This window comes from Leptonotus elevatus, chromosome 3 (assembly GCF_054856555.1).
Source record: "Leptonotus elevatus isolate MCC_2025b chromosome 3, RoL_Lele_1.0, whole genome shotgun sequence".
Taxonomy (NCBI): domain Eukaryota; kingdom Metazoa; phylum Chordata; class Actinopteri; order Syngnathiformes; family Syngnathidae; genus Leptonotus; species Leptonotus elevatus.
The window spans coordinates 11,243,574-11,265,792 of NC_141241.1; the positions used below are offsets into that span (position 1 = coordinate 11,243,574).

The 22,219-nt window shown below is 39.4% G+C and overlaps 1 protein-coding gene across 2 annotated transcripts in view; it reads right to left on the reverse strand.

Annotated features, from left to right (window-relative positions):
- Nucleotides 1–643: 643 nt before the first annotated feature.
- LOC147176929 (FERM domain-containing protein 5-like) overlaps nucleotides 644–22,219 on the reverse strand; it is a 34,979-nt gene continuing 13,403 nt past the window's right edge. Inside the window, exons 2-14 of one of the 2 annotated variants that reach the window (XM_086071062.1) lie at nucleotides 14,209–14,313; nucleotides 13,498–13,540; nucleotides 12,491–12,569; nucleotides 9,960–10,057; nucleotides 8,732–8,855; nucleotides 8,310–8,397; nucleotides 8,049–8,137; nucleotides 7,904–7,967; nucleotides 7,206–7,297; nucleotides 7,044–7,118; nucleotides 6,881–6,949; nucleotides 6,348–6,454; nucleotides 644–4,396 (exon numbers count right to left, since the gene is read on the reverse strand). In XM_086071062.1, coding sequence (XP_085927188.1) covers nucleotides 3,840–4,396; nucleotides 6,348–6,454; nucleotides 6,881–6,949; nucleotides 7,044–7,118; nucleotides 7,206–7,297; nucleotides 7,904–7,967; nucleotides 8,049–8,137; nucleotides 8,310–8,397; nucleotides 8,732–8,855; nucleotides 9,960–10,057; nucleotides 12,491–12,569; nucleotides 13,498–13,540; nucleotides 14,209–14,313 — 1,590 coding nt within the window. In that variant the 3' untranslated portion in view covers nucleotides 644–3,839. The remainder of the gene's footprint in view (nucleotides 4,397–6,347; nucleotides 6,455–6,880; nucleotides 6,950–7,043; nucleotides 7,119–7,205; nucleotides 7,298–7,903; nucleotides 7,968–8,048; nucleotides 8,138–8,309; nucleotides 8,398–8,731; nucleotides 8,856–9,959; nucleotides 10,058–12,490; nucleotides 12,570–13,497; nucleotides 13,541–14,208; nucleotides 14,314–22,219) is intronic. The other variant, XM_086071061.1, reaches the window with a different exon arrangement.

The following is a 22,219-nucleotide window of genomic DNA, read 5'->3' on the forward strand; positions in this document are numbered from 1 at the left end:
TCAGTTTTAATTTGCCCGAGAATATTTATTCATCACATCATTGTTATTGTGATTATTTGTATCGTGGGTCTATCAACATTCCGAATAATTTCACATCATTGCGCACATACTGTATGTGGTTACTTAAGACGTGTGGACCTGTTTTTAGGATTTAAAACGTTTTTAGCCTTTTCCGTGAATAACATCTAATGAAGACCTTCCAAATGTAATCTGATCAGGCCAGTATGCCACACACATGATTATGCGATGAGACTTGTTGGACGACTTGTTGATTCTACCATATATATCAATGCACGTTTTCATCTATATGGAGAGAGACTCTTGAAACATTCATCCATCCTGTAGATTCTGCATTATTGATGAATGTTTTAGGAGTAATTTTAGCACATTTAATGTATGTTAAAAAACATTTATTTTAGGCCTCTGATTGGCTAAAATTCCTTTTGTTACAAATCTTCAGGAGTCACTTCACAATTAGGCCTCATGTATGATTACATAAACGTCTTCTCGAGAAATTACTTTAGTCAGGCCTGATTGTCTTAAATGTCTTTTATAATCTGTAGCTCTTCCTCACTGCTTGATTGATATGCAAGTTTCCTCTTGCATGATTTAAGATGGCGATTACAGTACAGTAGTTGACACATGTCAAGAATATATATTTATTCATAAACAGAGTAAATCAGTCTTCAGTTGAATCAATCTGTCTGGTCAGGAGGCAACAAATGCAGAAGACATGCTTACAGACACTGTTCGATGTGCAGAGCCATGATGGATTGGAGAAAGCGCACGCTATAAGATCATACCATCAATCATACTATCCGGGCTCCACGGTTACGCTAACAGCAATGAAACAAAGTCCTGGAGCTAACATGCTACTCGTTCTGACAGCGGCGCGTCTTTTGTCGTGTCCATTTCAAAACTTTGAGCCAAAGTAAATCAATGATGGGGCAACACTCTGAATTCCATTAACACTGCAGTAACAGATCCTTCACACATGCATCCACAGGCTTTGTGACCACAAAAACTTCAATCTGAAGATTAGGGTTCATATTTATGACCCACACTATTTATTGCTTTTTACATAGAAATACTGTACTACTGATGAGAGGCAAAAACGTAACCCTAATGCATATGTTTGATCGTGTGCTTCCCTTTGTGCCACACCCAGTGATCTTATCACAATATCCTGCTAATTAAGTCTTGCAAGTACAAATTAAAACAATGCAGATTTAGTAACTCTCAAATTTGTTCATGTGTCAGGGCACTCCAAAACCTTACAAACTACTGCATCATCGGATACATGGGGAGTTCATACGTGGCACCAGGTGACGCTTGCTGACCTATAATCAGCATTTTTGTTTCACCATTTGTTTCCTTTAGCATCATACTCAATGCATTATTTGATGGCTAGTGCTCTGGGAATTCATACAATATATTTGCTTGCCACAATGAAGCAAAAACAAGCTTTTGTTTACCTTTGAGTCAAAACAAACTCAATGCTTTGCGGGATACTAGTAGTTAGGGAGTTCACAAATGTCAACACCCGAGGTTCGCTTACATAAAGTAGGCAAATATGTAAAACGCTTTTTTCCCCCCCAACATTTGTTTCTTTGTATCACATCCAATGTGTGTGGCTAGTGATTAGGGAGTTCATACGTGTCACCGCCTAATGCATGCTTGCCAAGATTTATTTTTTTCCCCCCCTTGTGCCAAACCTAATGCATTAGAGAGTTCATATTGTAAATGTCACCGACTTGATACTTGCTCGTCAAAGAATGAGGCAAAAAAACGTAAGCTTTTGTTTCATCATTTGTTTCCTTTAGTGTCATACTGAATGCATTATGGAGATCACTAGCGATCAGGGAGTTCATACAAGATGCTTGCTTGCCATAATGAAGCAAAACAGAAGCCTTTGTTTAGCCTTTTTTGTCATTAAAAACCGTCAAACCTATCCAGTGCTTTGCGGGACGATAGCAATTAGGGAGTGCATACGTGACACCGTTGTAAGCATGCTCACCAAAATGAAGCAAAAATGTTATCCTTTATTCATTATTTGTTTCTCTTAGTGTCCAACCTGTCATGGCTAATAATTAGGGCGTTCATACGACGATTGCTGGCTTGGAGGGGCGGAGCAAGAGCTCTACTCTGACTGCAAATGATCACGTCTTCCTGATCCATGACTGCTTGTACATGCACCATGTGGACAAAAGCAATGAGAAGAAACCAGGCCAGTTAATTGAAAGTGCCGAATAGATAGTCGCTGTGGGAATTTTGAGTGAGCCCCTGTGGGCAAGTTCATACAAGTACACTTTTTTGGACCTTGCTATGTGGGAACACAAACCTTGGAATCATACATTACACCAGTATGAACATGGGGGTGTGCAAGCTATTTTAAGAGGTGTCTAATTACATTTTCCACATGGTGCATTTTGGACAATTGTCACTCACTACAGTATTTTCATTTGTCCAGTCAAAGACACTGCAGGCTAAGGCTAAAGCAACACAAAACAGGTTTCTTTGGTGTGGTGATGAAAAGTAGCAAAACAGTAAACAGGACCTATCTGAGGCTCTATTGCAAATCCATTCCAAGTCAGTGTACCTAAAAAAAAAAAATTAAAAAAAACATCTAACAAACCAAAAGCTGCACTTCTACTCACCTGTGCACATTTTCAATGTCAAATTAGTTGGTGTACAGTTACAGTATTACACATTGAGATAAGTCAAACACTTGACTAGCAAGACTAGCTTCAGCTCACATCGATGATTGTATACTGTATTTGTGAGCATTATTTGGCTGCTAGTTAGCTTAAAAATACCACTTTTGTTAACCTAAAGCCTTCATCAAAAGTCTTTGGATGGTAAAAGTTGATGGCAAGAAGTTCACAAAGAATACTAATATTCATATCAGCCAAAATGGCTTGAACGGTAGTGCTACATTTATTAATATGACATCCCTCATTCCATTCATTATATGTGGAGGGTTTTTGGTGCCAAAAAATAATTTCATCAACTCAAATGAAACATATTTACCAATCTAACTGACGTTTTCAAGTTAAATTACAGACACATATATGCACATACACACATATACATTCATATGTATATACATAAAACAGATTTTAAAATTTGGATTAATTTATGTTAATTAAACCGCCTATTTATTTATTTTACATTTGTATTTATTCCACTGTGGCACAAAAAACCCTCCATTCTGCTACACTGTAGTCGCATCAAATACATTTGACTTCAATTACCAAAATCCCCTTCCCTTTCACACTTTCTCTCACGCTCAACATCCTCCTCATTATTTGCTTGAAAACAGAGCACAGCATTCCTTAGATCGGCTTCCGCATCATTGTCTCATATCTGTAACCTACGATCATGTCCTGACGTACACAACACTCATTGGCCTCAACATTAGGGACACTTGCACAATCTGAGGAGCTCCAGAGCTGTAACACAAATTGCATAATAATGCTCAGATTTGGTTGACACTTGTCAGAGTGGCATTCATTTATCACTACATTTGCCATATTTATTTATTTATTTGTTTTTAAATTTTGTGTTGGCACCAGTTGTGATACACACAAGAGACGCACTTTATAAAACACAACTTCTTTTTTTTTTAGGCCCTTGAAAATGTCAATCCAAAGTGATCATTATTATCTTTTCTTAAGCTTCCAAACAACATTTGAATTGGATGGCCACTATATTATAATTATATTCATGAAGCACAGGAAACAAAAAGAGAGATCCTACATTGGACAATCCGTGGCTTGTGATTTAGGAAAAGCTGGGAAAAAGACGGCCATCTTCTTTTCCATTCTTCTTCTTAATCTTTACTTGCTGATGAGGAGTCCACCCATCCATCTGAGTTTACAGGCGAACCAGCGCCGCAGCGGGCAGAAGTACTCAAAGTGGAACTGCTGGAATTCGGGTGTCTTGCGGATGTCTCTCAGGAAGGCGATGTCCAGGTCGGACTCTGTCAGCACGATGAGGAGCAGCAGAAGGGCGAAGAGCAGTCCGATGGTGACCAGGAAAAGGCGCAGAACGCTCAGGATGAACTTGTGCAGCTCCTCCACGTCACTAGGGGGCGACGGTCGGCTCTTAAGCACTCGCGGAGCTTTCCTCCCGGCTCTTTTGTCCGAAGCCTCCAGCGATGCGCCATCCTCGTCGACGCTGCAGGGGGCGCAGTTGAGGTGCATCTCCATCCCGTGTTCGGCCACAGGCGTGGGCAAGACGCTGTCCGAGGGGCTGTACGCCTCGTCCGAGATGACCGATGACGCGCTCGCCTCGCCGCGGTCCACCGTGCGGCCTTGGGTGGCCAGGTAGCAATCCCCGTGGGAGACGGAGCGCACCGGCGTGGAGTGGGCGCTGTCACGGAGGGACTCCAGACCTGATAATGCAGGAAATAGGGTGCAAAAGCGGAGCCATAAAATGTTATATTAGATCAAATACTAAATCATCGGATCATTTTAAATTACAGAGTGAAAATATTTTAATTAAGAATTTTAAATATTTTAATTGAAATTTAACAACCATTTAAAATTGCAAAATTAATTAAATGATTTTTACAAAGATCCCCAAAAATGTATTATATGTATTTAGAAAATGACCAAATTAATACAAATAATAAAATAAATAAATAAATCAAACAAACTTAAAAATAACCATTTAAAATATTTGTTTTAAAACAAGATTATTTTAAACAAAAAATAAATCATTTTGTCAACCAGTTGTTTTAAATTACAAAATAAATGAAATTATTTTACAGATACTGAAAATTCTGCATATTTCATCCATAATTAAATCAATTGCGTTAGACAACTTTTGTTTTACATAAAACTAATGAAATATGGTAAATAAAAAAATAATGTTAAAAAAGATCAGGTCAATAACAAATTAAATATTTAAGAAGTAGATTTAACTAAAATTCCCATTTAAATAAAAAAACAACTTCTGAAAATCTACTAAACATTTTTTATGATTAGCATTAGCATCAGAGCTAACGTTGATGGTCACAGTTACAATATGCATACGTTGTGCTGTACACACTTTGCCACACATAAAATTTTAGATCAAAGATGTAGAGGTAGCCCTTGTGCAAAAATATAAAATGGGATGATTGTTACTTACAGCTCCTTTAGGGAGCTCATTTTTCCTCCTAACAGATTGCTCTTGTCTCCTCCACACATTTGAATAATTTAATAGGGAAATGATGAAAGACAATTGGAAGGAAAATATATTTGCCCGTGCCAGGTGAGACTAATGTGTCTTGTGTCACAATGCATGTGTTCAGTTAATTCTCATTTGGATGTAGGAGACGCTGGATTAGCTTTTATTTTTATTTTATAACGCCATCAACGACTTAAATAGAGTTCGTACCCTCCACTCACGCACGAAAGATGTGCCATGCAATCAAAGGCCCAACAGCCCCAAATTAGGCTTGTGATATCTAACAATAAAAAACTAAGGGACCACGAGAAAAACTCCAAGAGGCTCAGAAAAAGCAGTCTTGGTTTTACCTGGTCGGCCATCTGCGGGTACAGCGAGTCGAAGTGTGGCCTTGGACCTCTGGCCTGGTGCAGGCCCTTCCGTGAGGGAGGGGAAGAGCGGAAGGGCCCCCAATGCCTTGCCCAACAGTCGGGGTCCCAGAGACAAGACGCGCACCTTCACATCGCGATAGCAGTGGTTGACCATTTGTAAGTGAACGTTCACCTTGGTCTCGATGCGGATCAGGCACTTGACCATGGTTCAAGCTGAGCGATATGACTTTGAGGGTTCCCGCGGAGGATCTAAGCGAACATCTACTCCTGTTCTCACTACCCGATTGGAGGCAACAATCAGACTGACGGACTAACGGGAAAGACAAGGCCCGGGAATGTGGCCCCCCCACCCGGGCCTTCTCCTGTTGGCTATGACACACTCGGCTCGGCCCTCTCACGGCAGGAGCTATATTTGGACAGTTATTATTACCAGTGAGAATTCCACCGCAAACAGAGCGACATGACAAAACACCAGACAGGGTTCAAACATCCAGTTCAAGGTCAGAACCAAGCCTGGTGCAGATGGTTCAGTTTGATTAAAGAGGACATACTACGGAAAATTGACTAATGGATTGTTTATGAATAGTTGGGTTCTGCAGCGCATGCCCAACCATGCAGTGGGAAATTAAACAACAAAGTATCTTTTATGTGCCTATTTTGAAGCAATTTGATGTTCCTATGACGACAGTTGCACAAATTTTTAATTCATGGGACATTAAATCCATTGATCTGCACCTACCCCTCCCTCTCCCCTCCCCTCCAGCATATTTATGCGTGTGCGTGCGTGTACGCATTTTTTACCCTCCATGATGGAGATGTGCACCGCTCTCCGTCGTGTCCTGGGTACGCTTGTCAAACGAGGGCCGTGCGTGATGGACGGACAGCTCCTGCTTGGCACCATGCCCGCCCTGGACAAATATAACACACGCATAAAGTATTACGGGACACGACATGAGGTACAACCTGCACAATCTAACCAAGAAAATATACAGCCTGCTCACGAAAAGTTAGGGATATTCGGCTGTTGAAATATCAACAATGAACCTAAAATGCACTATAACCTTTAGAGGTGAACTTCAATTGACCTTGTCTACACTTTTGAATGCACTTGTCCAACTGTTCGGCGTTTCAGTCATTTTTGCACAATCAGCTGTTCTCTCATATATTCAGTGATGTTCAAATTGAGTTCACCTGTAAAGGTTGTAATGCAATTTATGTTCGTCGAGAAATTTCCCCTGAAAACTGCCGATCCCTAACTTTTTATAAGCCGTACATACGTAACACATCATTTCCCAACAGTTGGTGTGTGGTTGGTATTTAGTAGGAATTCTAACCTGTGGATCTCAGGCGGGTCTCTTTTAATTTTGGCACTTTGTTCCATTACCTCCTTTGCAACTTTTCCACTGAAAAAAATAAAATAAATTCACATCACTGTCATATTCATGCAGCCAGTATATTATCAGGTACGATGCATAAAGAGAAAAGTGTTTATGGTACCTGTATCTAAAGCGACTACCCTTAAAGAAGAGATTGCTACTAGACACTGTGCGCACTTGACTGGACTTCTCCAACCTGATGGAGAAAACAGACAATATTGCTTATTATTTTTATGAGGACATTAAGTATATATAGTACAGTTTGTACAGTTCCGTGACTAACTTGTAGAAGGCTTGATTCTCCACGCCACACTTCCACAGGTGCTTGCAGGCCTCAGGTGTGGGTGCAAAGTACGTCAATATGATCTTTTGATCCTAAAATACACACACAGTTCTTTAAGTATTTCATTTGGATAGCAATGTAATATCTACGGTGGCGTATTAGGGCTATGTATATATATTTATTTATTTATTTTTTCAGAGGGGGGAATATTCCGAGGAAAAACTCGCAAATTTGCCACTTTATAAAGTTTAATTAAAAAAAATTTTTTTTTACAAGTAGTTACGTTGATGTGTCGAATCTGCTGCTCTCCATCATCCACTTGCATTTACCTAAAGTGTGCTAGCTTCTGATTGGTTAGTTTTAGTCAGCTGATAGGGGATCAGGAAGTGTTGTCGCTCTAGCAGCTGTGTATGACAAGTAAAGTTTAAATTAAGAATGAATCCGTCTCCATCCTGCCTTATCAATTTATAAACATTAACCACCAACGAATCCTCACATTAGACTATAGCTACGCTACGTGTATTTGTCGTAAGTTTCTGAGTTTTTTTTTGTGTCACTTTATAAAGTGGCAAATTTAATTTAAAATTTCAAAAAAATAATGGCCCTAACACGCCGTCATACATATCAGATGCTTGTTGAAATATACTTTATTTTATTTAAAATAATCCAAAGATGCTTGATCATCATGTGTACAGTACCTCAGTCTGATTTGCATATATATGGAACGTCTTGGCTTCAAACTTCAGCTTGGTCACCTCATCCCTGACACATGAAAACATACAACGCTGCAAGTTTGTATTCAGTATTCATCTCCATCCAATGTTGTGCAGTAGTGGCAGTCACCAGGTGAGGATATGAATCCTGCGGTTGCCTTGCAGCACAGTGAATCCAAATGGAGTGAAGGCCAGGAAAGCTGGATTGCCAGACACGTCCTGGCACCAAAAACAACAAACAATTGATAATGGATCATAATAGGTCAGTACTGGAATACTGGATCACTTTGCTGTTGAGTCAAAAGCAAAATCAAGTTACACATCAACTTAGTTAAGAATCTGCACATCTTGTATTTTAGTTTTCCTGATGAACACATCGGCTGATGCGCACTTTGCATGGATGCGGATCCACGCCGTAGGTCTCCAACATCTGAGCCTTTTGGAGAAAGTTGAGCTCTGACGTTTCAGGACTTTGGCCTCTGCAAAAACAACAAACAGCCTCTGTCAGCTCACACGTTGACGTATTTCACCAAAATAGGAAACTTTCCGTATTTTTCAGTCCTTTACAGGCACACACAGTCGAACCAGTGTGCTGCTTCAGTGCGTGTCCATTTCAGTGTGCATGTTGTGCGTGTAACCTGACGCATCATCCGTAAAGGTCGACAAGCGAACGCGCGGCGTGATGACAAGGTTAAAGTTAACATAAGGGGCACGGCTGCTGCTTTAACCTTCTCCGTATATCACGCCGCATCTCTGAAAGCGCGACAGGCGGGACGGGACGCACGCCGCAAAATATTCGGGGGGTCAACTTACATCAGCTCTGTCTTGTGGATATCGGCAATCCGCCTCTCCAACTTCTCCGAGTGTTTGGGGAAGAACTGAAACTTGGAGCTGTAGCCTTCGGGGTGTTTTCCCGGGTCGTAGTCACCGATTTCAGCTGGAAAATGGAGACGTATTAACAAAAAAATGGATACATTGATGATAAAGACTTTATCGTCATTCAGTGTTCCTACGCATATCCTTGATTTGCTCTTAGTATATTTTTGGGGAGCTATATGCCGTTATTTGTTGAAAATGCTCCCAATTTGCTGTTTTTATACTCATGCCCAAGCCCTGTCTAATATATAAGCATTACTTTGGCGCCATCTTTGTGCCAAGGAATTAAGTTAAAGTACTCGGAGCAAATTAACCTGAGCTGAGGGAGAACGTGCAAATTCCACACAGCCGAAATTCGAATAAAGACATCTCAAACTGTGAGGCATACATGCTAGCCACTTGTAAACTTGCAACAACAAAAAAATAATAATAATAATTGGGAGATCATAAATCAACATTTTGTGGAAACATACGCCAAGTCAAAACCATCTAATGTAGAGAGACTTTGACTAAGCTTTATGCTTTTACTTTGGCGTTTTCGGGGATTTTTGTGAACGAGGTTAGAGAGGCGATAATAGTCATAGAACAGGAAATGGAATTTACCACAACATAAGGTAGCAAGTGTGTGGCTGTTCAGTGAGCAATATAACAAATTACATCTACAAATGAATTCAATCAATCACATTCTAAGTTAAGTACACTTAATAGGCAGCGCTTCTCACTCAAGCTGCAAGCGAGCAGTTTTCTGTCAAGCAGCTTCCAATGGTGAGTGGTTTTACTTTTATTTTATTATACATTAGTTAACATGCTAAATCTTTTAAGCGAGTTGCAGAATCTTGAACAATTATAATTCTGAAAGATAATTGCGCGATACAGTGGCTATGTCTTCTCCATCGTTTCAGCTAACAGTTTGTAATGCTCATCACTGCCTCCTACAGGACGAGTGGAACAGTGATTTTTCCTTGATTTGTTTAGCAGCTAGCAAACAGCTTGTAATGCTCATTACTGCCCCCTAAAGGACTGAAGTATGTAACTATCAACCGCATCTTTCAACCATTATTCTTTTGACAATTTGTTTAGTTTTCCAATTCTAGTGAACTTTTCTTTATACTTGTATGACACCTAGTTTTAATTAATTGATGTGATTAAAGCCAAGATGTCTTACCTTGTAAGATATACGCCGCCAAGAGAGCGGCGTCCGAGGTCTTGCACAGCAGGCGGCCATGGTAGAGGTCCCTTTTCACCTGCAGGAAGACCAGATATCTGCAGTGTGGAAGAAGACAGGTAGGATCTGTTATTGAGCATTTATGTATTGCCTCTCTTTTACTGACTGGGTGCACTGGATCCCAATATAACCACTCACAGTGGAATCCCGAACATTGTACAATTTTCAAAACTATCCTACTAAAGTCACACAAATCTTGTGAGTTTGAATACACGTTGATATGAGTGCCTGCGGTTGATTTTTTTTTTTGCTTTACTTTTTAAAAGCTTTGTTGTATTAAATTAAACAGTGATTGAATTCTGCCTGTGAATTTTATCATCTCAAACTCTTAAAAAAAAAGAAAAGCAGAGAAATGGTGTTTGGTCTCAGTGGCCCTTTGTAAATCCCTCCTCTTTAGATTTGAGCCCATTGGCACCACTTTGTGAAGCCAACAGTCTCAAATCTGGGCTGTAAATTGGACAGTGATTCTAAATTGGATCAGAAAATTGGTGTTCTAGTTAAGTCCAGCTTTTGTCACCTCAGGCGGCTGACAAAGGCAAAGCCTTTTCTAACACAGTAGCACTTTGAAACAGTAATCCATTTTTTTCATGACAATCACATCTGGATTAGTATAATGCATTTTATTTTGGAGTCAGCCAGTCTTTCCTCAAACACCTTCAGTTGGTTGAAAATACTATCACTTGCCTCTCTAAGACCTGGTTAAGTGAATTCAGACATTCTTTCCAAAATAAATCATACGTGTTTGAAGATATTTGCAAAGGTGCAAAGACTGAGATTTATGTACTCTATTGTTTGGTTAATCTGCATAATTGCGAGTTACTTTATTTCAGACATGGCCGAGAGCGACTGAAGTACACCCTCACAAAAAAAGTACTGTCGGGAGTCGGGAACTCTTCCCTGCACACAAAGCTCCACATGTACTACTTTCTTTCTTTCTTTTTTATGGAACTGTGATTTTCCTGGAAGAAGAAGAGGAATCATACAGAATAAGGATTGTAGGTACTGTAAGTACGGGTATCTTATTTGTTTGTTACATTCTGTTTAGTTCTGCCCTCTTCTGGTTTGTTAATCATTTTTCTTTTACGGCCCCCTTGGCAAACATTGGTGGGCGGAGTCTCCTGTGTCGCATTTGCTGGGCATTATCGTCATCAGCGGAGTATTTACCCTTCTGGTTGCTCCCGTTGTTTACTGTTCTGCCAGTAGTTCTCGTCTTCCATTTTCCTGGATTTTATGTTATAGGGTTTTGACTATAATAGTGTCTTTCTTTCATGACTTTACAGTCACCCACCTTAGCTTGTTGTCAATCATTTTGATTTGTTTGCATGTTGACTTTTTGTCGCATCGCATTTTATTATTTGTATTTAGTCATGCTCACGTGCTCCCTTTTTTTTTTTTGATGAACTTTTGTAAAGTGTGCTATGTTTGTTGTCTTTGCATTTAGATCCACTAACAGTGTTTGTACGCATACCTGGTGCTTTGCTGTTTAGATCAAATTAAATGGAGAATTTACCGTTAATTTGCATGACATATGCCAGAATGAACTTGACAACAATGCAAAATATGATGCAGCTTCACATGGGAGACTGTTCATTAAAGCGTGCCTCTCCGAGCAGAGGGGTCATAAAAAGTGCGTATATTAAGCCTTTTCACTTGACAGAGTGCTACTTTCCTTTAATTATTTTTGCAGGCTTTTATTGGTGTCAGTGAAGTCAGTTGAAGTGGGCGAGCTGCTCTCCCTTGTTGGCTCCGTCAAAGCAGAACCAAGCTGTGAGTATTGTGTGAGATTTATTTGTGAGCAGAGGGCGGGGGTTGGGGGAGAGGTGGGGGGGAATTTGATTTAGAGAGGGACGGCGTGAGCTCAGAGGCTGTGTGCATCATTTGTTAAATTGTCAGGTAGGCCTTACACAGCGCAGCAGTGGAACAGAGACGTCGGTTACTGTTATAGACACTACATAGACAAAAGTATTGGGACAATGAGAGCGTCACTGACACCTATGGGGTCCGTCCCAATACTTGAGAAGGACTGAGTGTTAACCGTCCTACCATGCACGTTTGCCACCATGTCGCCTTCATTTAACTAAAGTCTCGCATGCGGGGATCATTTAATGAATTTAATTAGAAGTCTAAAAAGCACTGGCCTTTTATAATCATACAGGGTACAGTTAGCTGAATCTAAATGTGCTCGAGACAATGAAGCAGCCCCAGCGTGAGGCACATTCTAGGTTTAATAGAAAGTCAAGGAACATCTTAGATCCTACTGCACCTGCTGCAAGAAAACATCAAAAATAATGAGTCGTTACTCACCCGCACCGTATATTGAAGAGACTAAAAGTGGATTTGAGCAAAGCAACACTGCAAGATGGAACCAGCGAGGCATGAACATGTCGCATCGTTCTGGTCCAAATGGGCATTCATGTGAGAAAAAAGCGAGCTGGCATGCAAAGAAGACGTGTCATCTCGTCATGTCCTACCTGGTGATTTCCTCCCGGAGGGCGGCAGGGTCAGGCGGGTAGAACTTGACACGCAAGCACATGGTGAAAGGAGGCTGAGCTGGGAAGCAACAGAGCACGTATACGTGAACAGTCTCATTGTTTTAGTCAATTTAGCGAACATTAGTACTACGATTAGTATTTGGGCCACACTTAAGCGTGAAGTCATTTTGAGTAATATTATTGTGACAATAGGAGCAACACAAAAAAAAGGCCAAATATAACGAGACAACATTTTAATTTATGAGATTTTTTTAACCTTTATTTATCAAGCAATTGAGAAAAGATTCTCTTTTGCCATGCCGACCTGTGACTGTCGGGTATAAGATTATAATATTTTTTCATTTTGACCAAATAAATACAATATGGGGGTAAAAAGGGAATAATGTGTAATTTCAGAGTTAAATTAATGTTTTACAAAAACATGAATATTGTGCAAAAAAAACATGACAAAGTAATACTGAAATACAGTACACTATGTTTACAAAATGTTTATTTATTTATTTAAATGCTAATTTAATTGCAGAAAAAAATAATATTGTACCAAAACCTGTACATTTGCAACAAATACATAAAAAAGTCAAATACTGTGAGAAAAAGCTTAAGGTTAATATTAATTAATATTAATTAATTATATTAATAAAATAAGGCAAAGTATGGTGGGAAAATAAGCAATTTCATGACAAAAATAATACATTAAAATATACTTGAGATTCTAATTTTGTTATTGAAAAATGTTAATATTGTAACACAAAACTACATTTGCATCAAAAACAAATACTGTACATTGTTAAAATATAATACTAAATCTAAAACTGTCTAATACAGCAAAAAAAAATTAATTTAAGTTTCAAACACATACACTCTTTAAATTAGACTTTTAGTACAGTAAAACTATGTATGTATGTTCTTTTTCTGTGCCCCCAATTCATTTTCCCCTTCATATTTCTGAATGAATGAATGTGACACATCATTTGTCAAATACTCACATTTCATTTGTTTGGCAATGGACTTTGAAAAATCCAACCAGTGCTGCAAGGTAGAAAGGAAAGTCAAATGGAGACTAAAGGGATGCTCTCCTTTCCTTCTGCTGTCCGATTGCTCAGCAAGTAAACACGCTGACATAGAACCAATAACAAGAATAGCGCACTCGTACACCCCACACCACACCTGAGTGAAAGGAGCCCCTGTGCCAGGAGGACAGGAAGTCCGTGAAAGGATGACAGCCAATAGATGATGGTGTGTCAAAATTAGAGCAAGTTGAGGCAATGAGCTCGACCACGACTGACTTGTCCTAATTAACACCTTAAATGGCCTCCTTCCATCTTTCAGGAACTTATTTTATATTCAAAGCAATAACCTTGTTAATTTAAACATGTGATCAGCGTGTTTACGCGCCAAATCCTTGGAATAATAGGCTTTTGTGTGAAATTTCAGGATGAACTGAAAATGCACAACTTAATTTGACCTCTAAAATTTTAAAAGGCACATGTCCAACTGTTTATTATTTTCAGTACTTTTTACACAACTTGCTGTTTTCCAATCTAGGACCAAAACAAAGGTCAACTTTTTTTTTATGACTTATGTAATTTACATGATCGCCGTCATCACCAGATTTTCCATTCAATGCAAGAACAATGATTGATTTTGAAGGGCAAAATAAATGATATGAATAAAATATGAGCATCTTTATTATTCACCCGCTGCTTGTCTGGGTCCACATATCTGATGCCGAAATAGTCCTTCTCCAGAAGGTTTAGGTGGTGGCAGATGACATCAAACAGGTACTGCCCCTTTGCATCCCGCTACAAGAGAGACACACATTATCACCGTTACTTCTATACCAGAGGGAACATCGTATGGAAAATATAATTTTTAGTGGAATGTATAAAAATAGTTGGGACTCCGGAATTCACCCGTCAATTATGAAATTAAACGACTATCTTTGAGCTGCCTATTTCTGAAAAGGACTTTTTGAAGAAGCCCTTCTGAATTTTGGTAAATTATTATTTAAATGTGGCTAATTTACATAATAACCTCCCCAAAACTGTGTCTCGCCAAACATGTCTTCATCAGCTAAGCTGGGTGAAGATCCAAAGCCACTTTCAAGGGACTACACTGTCTGAACCACTATCATACAGAGGTACTATCATGCAAAGGTAAGCAAAATTATATTGGATTTTGCTGAATGCACAGATTAATTAGCTTCAGATAAGCGGCACAGTAATGCATAGATGCACCACATACACACAGTATAGTTTATGAACTGTTGCCTCCACGAGTGTTTTTTTTTTTTTTACTATCCTTCCACACTTTGGGCTCCAATTCCGCAAGTCAAAGATTAATTTATCATCAACATGCAATGAAAGAACACATAGCAGCGTCATAATATATGAAAACACATCGTCAGGCAATACATTTTGGTTTGGTGCGGTCCAGTATTGTTTTCTATTTTTTGAAGGGGAAAAAAAACATCCACCAGACATTGTTTAAATATTTCACCACCCTCCAGGGAGGATTATGAGGGCGATCAAATATTTATATTGAAGCAGCAGCCATCTGTGACGGCTCAGCTGCACCAAAGCGAAGAAGAAATAGTCTAGGTGTGGATAAATGAGGAGGAGGTGCCCAAAAAAAGGCAAAACGCACATTTATTTATTGCTTGAATTTGAGAACGACACTGTTCAGATAATAAATGAAAGTACTGCAGACGCCCTGAAGTAATGCTTTGATTTTAATTTTGGTAAAGTAGGAGGGAGTTTCTCATTTGTCTGAAATGTTTATTAATTACTGTCTAGAAGAGGTTCAAAATAATATAGCAAGTTCAGGCTAAACTAATACAGTCAACCCTTGCCGCACTATTTACTGTAAATCTAAATGATTTATGGTTCTCTGATCAACCCCAACTTTGACGATGCTAATGTCGCTAATGTGGCTTCTAGTCCATCATGACGACATTTCGAATGTTGACTTTTCAAAGTCTATTTCCCGCAACACTAAATTGCGGAGCCTCCGACAAAGTTGGCATTGGACTTGAGATGTTCCACTGCATCCCCTTTGGACTTCGCAACCAGCGGAATCCAAAACGTCTCGCCACTTTTCTTCTCTCAAATTGCAGCCTCGTCGAGCAGAGCTTTGCTGCAAACTACAAGGAAGGTCGAAGGCGACTCCGTCAGCGTATCTCTTTGTCATTGTCACAGCCCCCTTATTCACCGGGGCAGACCTGCTGACTCGCCCAGCAGCAAGAATAGATGCACACACACACACACACACACACACACGCACACACACACTGTGTTGTAATCTTTCTTGCTCTGACCAAAACTCCTGATCCACAGCATTTCCACTGCATTCATCTCCTTCCCCATCTGCTGCTTACACTTGACACCAACACATTCCTTCTCAGTTTATCATAAGTGCTACCACATTTCCTCCTGTAACAATACCGCTTTTTTTTTTCCTGACTTGAGTACGAGTACAAGTACTTACTAGGAATGCTCCCATACCGGTACTGCTACTCATAACAGTCGTCCTGATGTCAGCTGAGTGAAGATAGGCCACTGCAAATTGAATTTTGTTGTACAAGATGGATGATTAACTCCACTCGGGCAACTTCGTTTTGAACCCCGTCGCCCGCAATGTGCTGCTCGTGTCAAGAAGCGGCCATGCGCAGTTCTATCGAGTGAATGCAAGTAGTGATAGTGTGACAAGAGCACAAACGTCAATAACCTCTTCATTGTGAGAATTAACGAAAAACAAACAAACAATCAGAATATGAACGCCTCCAAAGCGTTAAAGAAATGTAACTCGCCACTGTGCATACGGCGCCGCACAGTGGAGTACATTTGACTCTTTAGAGTAAATTTGACTATTTTGAGTGAGACCAAATCGACTCCGTTTTAGAGTAAGCTAATATTTACACTTGGAAGAGAGTAAAGTAAAGATTTGAAGAAAAAAATAAAAATAAGTCACTCAAGGGTTGAGGAACGGCCACGCTATCACCTGAGATTGCTTACCTCCAAGAGGAGACCAAAAACATCGTTTTTTGGTCTCCAAATTCATTTTTACTCAGAGTTGGGAAGATTGCAGCTGACACGAACGATATACTAAAACAAGGCAGGAGCTGCATGGCTCAGGGAGTAGATCGGCTGTCTCCCAAGCTCAAGGTTGTGAGTTTGTTCCTCAACCCTTGAGAGACTTTTAATTCTTTATTTTACTTTCTTCCAAGTGTAAATATTACTCTAAAACTGAGTCTGTTTGGTCCCATTCTAAATAGAGTCAAATTTACTCTACATAATTTACAGGGTACATGTAGCCTGGAGCACAAGGTATTTCAGTTACCTGGTATCTCATTCTGAACACTAGGGGGCACTACATAAGAGGATTAATAACAGTACTGTTGATAAGAAACAAAGAAGAAATAAAAGTTGAGCCTGGTGGATATACAAGCAGGAATGTCGATGCAATGCTAGTTCTGTGTTAAAAATAAAATATTGGTATCTATTATGGGTGTGCCGAAAAATCGATTCTCATAGGAATCACGATTCTCATTTAGTACGATTCAAAATTGATTTTAATTGTTCCAAAATCGATTTTATTTAAATTATTTTATACTGTCTTGCCTTTGTCTGTGTGTGCCTTTATTTGGAGCGCTGTTCATGTTCTACCCGGTTTGGCCACTGAGGGCCAGTGTGGTTCCATGCGGTCTAATAGATAAAAATGTTGTAGCCACATTAGAGAGTAGAAGGAAAAAGTCACGATCAAGTTATTCCAATAAAAGTTTTTTGTTTTTTTACAGTGTGGAGCCGTTCTTTTGAGTGATAAAAGTGCCGCGAGTAGAGCGCTAATTAACATTAGCGAGTCAGACTGGAGTAGATCATTACAATTCCTTGCAAATCTATAGATTGAAGCAAAAATCATTGTCAATCAAATCATTGCGAAGCAAAAATCGTTCTGAATCGAATCGCAGACCCCAAAATCGGAATCGAATCGAAATTCAAAGATTCCCACCCCTAGTATCTATCCATTTTCCTAACATAACGATGTTATCAACTTGTGGTTAAATCAGCTGTAATCAAATCTAGGGGCAGAGCTAAAGAATCCCTAAACAGATTCTTAAATAAAGAACATGTATGTGCCTTTTGATCCACCACAGACTTGTGTGTAAAAATATATTAACGCAGAACAATCAGCGGGAGAAAAATGTCTTAAATAAATATAGGCCCATTTGCTACTCGTGCTGTGTTTTTATTACAGCCATAAATACAAGTCATAAACCAAACGATGAAAATAAACTAGAATCAGGCCAAATGCTTTTTGGGGGGTCTTTTATTATTATTATTTTTTAGTTGTTTTTTTTGTGTGTGTACACCACCGCCACTCTCTCCTCTCAGCCAGGCCTCGTGCCAGATTAATTATTGAGAGGGGTTCAATAACAGCTTGGGAAACACCACATTAATAAATGATGTCATTTTTTTCTAAGCTGCAGGACGGAAATTGCAGAAACAAAGCAAATGATCTTTTCTTACTTGGCATCCTTTGATAGGTATGTACTCTCCAGTCTCCTTCGCTCTCCTCTTAGTTATTTCTGCTCTGTCTGTCGTTGCAGTTCCCTTGTGCCATTATGTCCCTGAATCACTTTTTACTTGGCTGACAATAAAATGCCATCTCTTCAATTGCTCCCTGCCAACTTTTTTTTGTGGGGGGGGGTGTTGGTATTTGTGTGAAGCTGCAGTTTGTTCAACTCATTATAACACACTCACTTCTTTTCGCTTTTTTAGGAAACATATACAGCCAGCCTCCATTGGAAGTCACATTTATCAGTGCCAATCTGACTACCAAGTACAGTGGAGCCGGGCCAATGGTAAGATTTGGAGTTCAACCAAATTTTGTTCCTTTTTTTTTTTTGCGGGGGAGTAGTAGCGAAAAACTTGTAAATCAAACTATCATCATTGCATGAGAAGTAAATATTTTAGTAGTTCTATTCAAAACGAGAAACCTCATTATATAGATTTCATGATGGCAATCGTTTGAGCCTGGATGCAACAATTTAATAGAATGAAATCTGTCATATGAGCAAGCTATACTGTTATCTTTACTGGTGTCATATTTTCACTTATTGCAGTGATGTCATTTTCAGGTCAAAGTGTTAGTAACTTGATTAATAGGAAAATGTTCGCTTCTCCAAAAGGAGCCTCATTAAGAAATGAGGATACCCTCGATTGGATTTGCAATCTGTGCTAAAAATCTGGAACACTCCAGCACATCATGACAAACCTGCTACAATCGGAATAAGTCATTTGACTTCACTCTCACTTCCGAGCATGAATGTACATTTTGACCCCAAAAAAGTAACATTTCCATCTTCAAAGCTAATAAAGACAAGCGCCATAGAAAATGGATGGACGGACAACAGAAATGACCTGACGTACCACACGCTACCTTGTACGTCATGAACACATTTTCATAAACGGGCCTTGGCTCCAGCTCTCATGAGAGCAACCTCGAGCTAGCATTTGTACCACAACGGCATTGAGCTGTGACGCCACAAACTCGGCTTTGTGCAGTGAAAAGCGCCAGCGGACGAAACTGTCACTGAGCACTCAGCGGGTCAAACGCGTTAGCCCCGCGTTTGCTGCATTCGGATCCCGACCACGACTATTTTCCGAATGTGTTCACTCATTGACAATCAGGGATCACCATCCATATGTCTATACAAAGACTTGGAGTTGGTTTCTTAAGAGTTCACAGTCCTCCTTTACCAAAAAAGTCCATTGAGTTTTGAATGAATAAGTCACAGAGGAGAAGCTTCTGACTATGGGTCCGAGTGGTGCCACTTCTTAGTGTACTTTTGGTAGACCATAAACTCCAGGAATGGCCTCCCGTGGATATAGCCGGTAATATATTGAGTGCACTTTTTGCCTGTAAATTACATTTTAAAGGAGTCAGGAAAAAAAATGTACATGATGTATTCTTTCAATTGCATTCAGCTGTATTGCCCAGTGCCTTTTCTATCCTGCAGGCACGCGCTTTAGTATTCACCTCACATAAGCAGTGATTAAGCGCCCACTCGCCTTTAACACCGCACGTACACACACAACAAACACTTACATGTTGCGTGTTCAAGAGCGATTCCTTTGTGTGCTAACGTAGGGAATTCATTGGTCCAAGGAAACTAATGATATGGAAATGACACGTTTTGTCAGCATTACAAATTTAGGCTACTGCTAATGCTAGTAAAAAAAAAATGGGCGTGAGGGGGGTGGGGGGTGATTATCAAAAACATTTGGTTCATCAAATAATGCAGCCGTGTGTATTGATAATGCATGATTTTTGCACAAAATAATTGAATCAAATCTAAGCGTTCATTTTTTGATGCTGACATTGCCACAGATAATCTATACTTAAATGGCTTTTAGCATTGTTTACAACAAGTAGCGTACAACATTTGACCTCAATTTTAGCTGTTAAAAATGACATTGGACACATCCTGCAAGGTTAATTAAAAACATATATGTTCAGTTGGGCACAGAGAGAATGAGATGGTAATAAAATTGGTTTATATATTGTAGAGAGTTCAATATATGCAAAGATGCAAATAAACTACTAACGACTGAAATAATTTACACAATTTTTCTTCAAAACACATACAAATTGTTTCTTCCACTCCCTCCTCTGTCCAGGACACATTATGATTAATGATCTTAATTGTTTAATCAAAAAATGGTCAGCTTGCGACAGTTTGCACTATTTTTGGTTCTGAATGTACAGGGGTGGATCTAGTATAGTGGGATACAGGGCCAAGGACACCCCAAAATCTTGAAAATCCTTAACTATTTGCTAGCTGCTACGTAGCATATTTTCAACAATAAACTAGAAAATATGAACAATAATTACTTGATTTTGTTGTTTTCAATGTGTTTAATAAATTAAAGTCAAAGAATTTCAATGTGGCCCTTGCACTCTTTCATTTTTCTGTATGCGGCCCTGAAATGAAAAACGTTTGGACACCCATGACCTAGAATAATGAGTTGAAAAGTTATTTTTCTTTGCCAAATCTCGACATGATGATCATCTATCGCTAGTGACAAGACTCAACTCATCTGGCTGGATGAAAGTCTCTTTTCATCACGTCAATATATTCAGCCTGCAGGATCCCATTAGTGGAACACTCCTTGAGCCTCCGCTCACTCAGTGGCTGCCTTGTCAAAATGGAGAAATTCATAATGTCTTTCCAAAAAAAAAAAAAAAAAAATCAATTTTATGTGGTCTGTTAAGCTTAATTCAACCTAGCATACATTGTTCTATCCCACAAGGGGATACATTTGATTTGTTGTCATTTATCCGCCAAGTCAGGTACGTATCATGCGCAACACAAGTCAGCATTACTTGAAACACACTCAAATTTTGCCAGCAAACGTTTACAGCGCAAATGCAGCATCATTAACAAGTGGACGATGCTACTTGATGATGATGCATTGTGGTCTTTAAAACCACACGTTGAAACTACTCATGTGGAACAATTGCAATTTAAAGAACGTCATTACCACGCGGCTATTGTTTGTGCTGAATATTCTAATGCCATAATCCAATTGAGCTCAAATTAGTTGTTAAATGTCTTTACAGTCTTCGCAAATATGGAAGAACATTTTTACTTTGTTAAATAGGGCATGTTTTATTACCAAATAGTGCCGAATTATCTCTTTTATTAAATTAGTTGTGAGTAAACTTCATTAAAAATCCATGGCGAATACTGTGAGTTATCTTTTTTCTTTTTAAATCAAAGTTACTGCTGGCTGTTGGCATGAGAGGCCGATTCCCTCCTTCTAATTAAAGTCAGTAAAGGCACGATGATCGGGGGGTTCTCGAAGGCCCACCGCACACAAACTTTCTTGGATATGAATATGGAAGAGTCTGGTTACTTGGCCTTAGCAGAGTCTCAAGTGCACAAATGTAGTGTGATTATAAAAACATGAAATGCAATTTTAATCTTCATAGGTGAGGTGGACCCGTGTCGTCCAGTAGCGCCAGAAGGCGAACAGCAGCCGGTGACATTAATAATGTTGCTGCAACATTCGAACACAGCGGCGGAGACAATTAAGTGTCGAGAATTCAACGAGCCCCTGAGAATGCGGCCACAAGTTCTTTTTTATTCCTGTCACACGACACGCTGCGCACGCACAACCCTCGCCAATGGACAGGTAGGACCTTTTATTCAATGGTGGGTTTTCAAGATTTCACTTTTTGTCATTTTGTTGTTGTTTTGAATGAAAAAGACATTTTATTTTGAACTTGTAACTTGAACTTGCTCAACTTAGGTAAGCCGTGATTGGTTGTCACGCGTGTTGAGCCCTCAACACCTGCGATGTCATTTTCAGCCGACAGCAAGTGGCAAAATGTGTTTTTAAAGGTGTCAATTGAATATGAAAAATAATTACATGATCAAATTCTTGATAGACAAAATTGTAACTTTTTACCGCTGACAAAGTTGGCAAAATTTGTAAAGTATTCATTTAACTCATTTGCTCCCAAAAACATATAAATACGTTCTATTTTGAATATTGCCATGGTCCCAAAAACTGAAGAGAAAGCTTAAAGCAATGGTAGTTATGACAAAAACGGCCAGCAGGTGGCAGCAAAGTATAAGAGATCAACCAGGGCCATGTTGCAAAAAGGTTTGTTCCCCCCCCCCCCCCCAGTGTTTTAAACAGA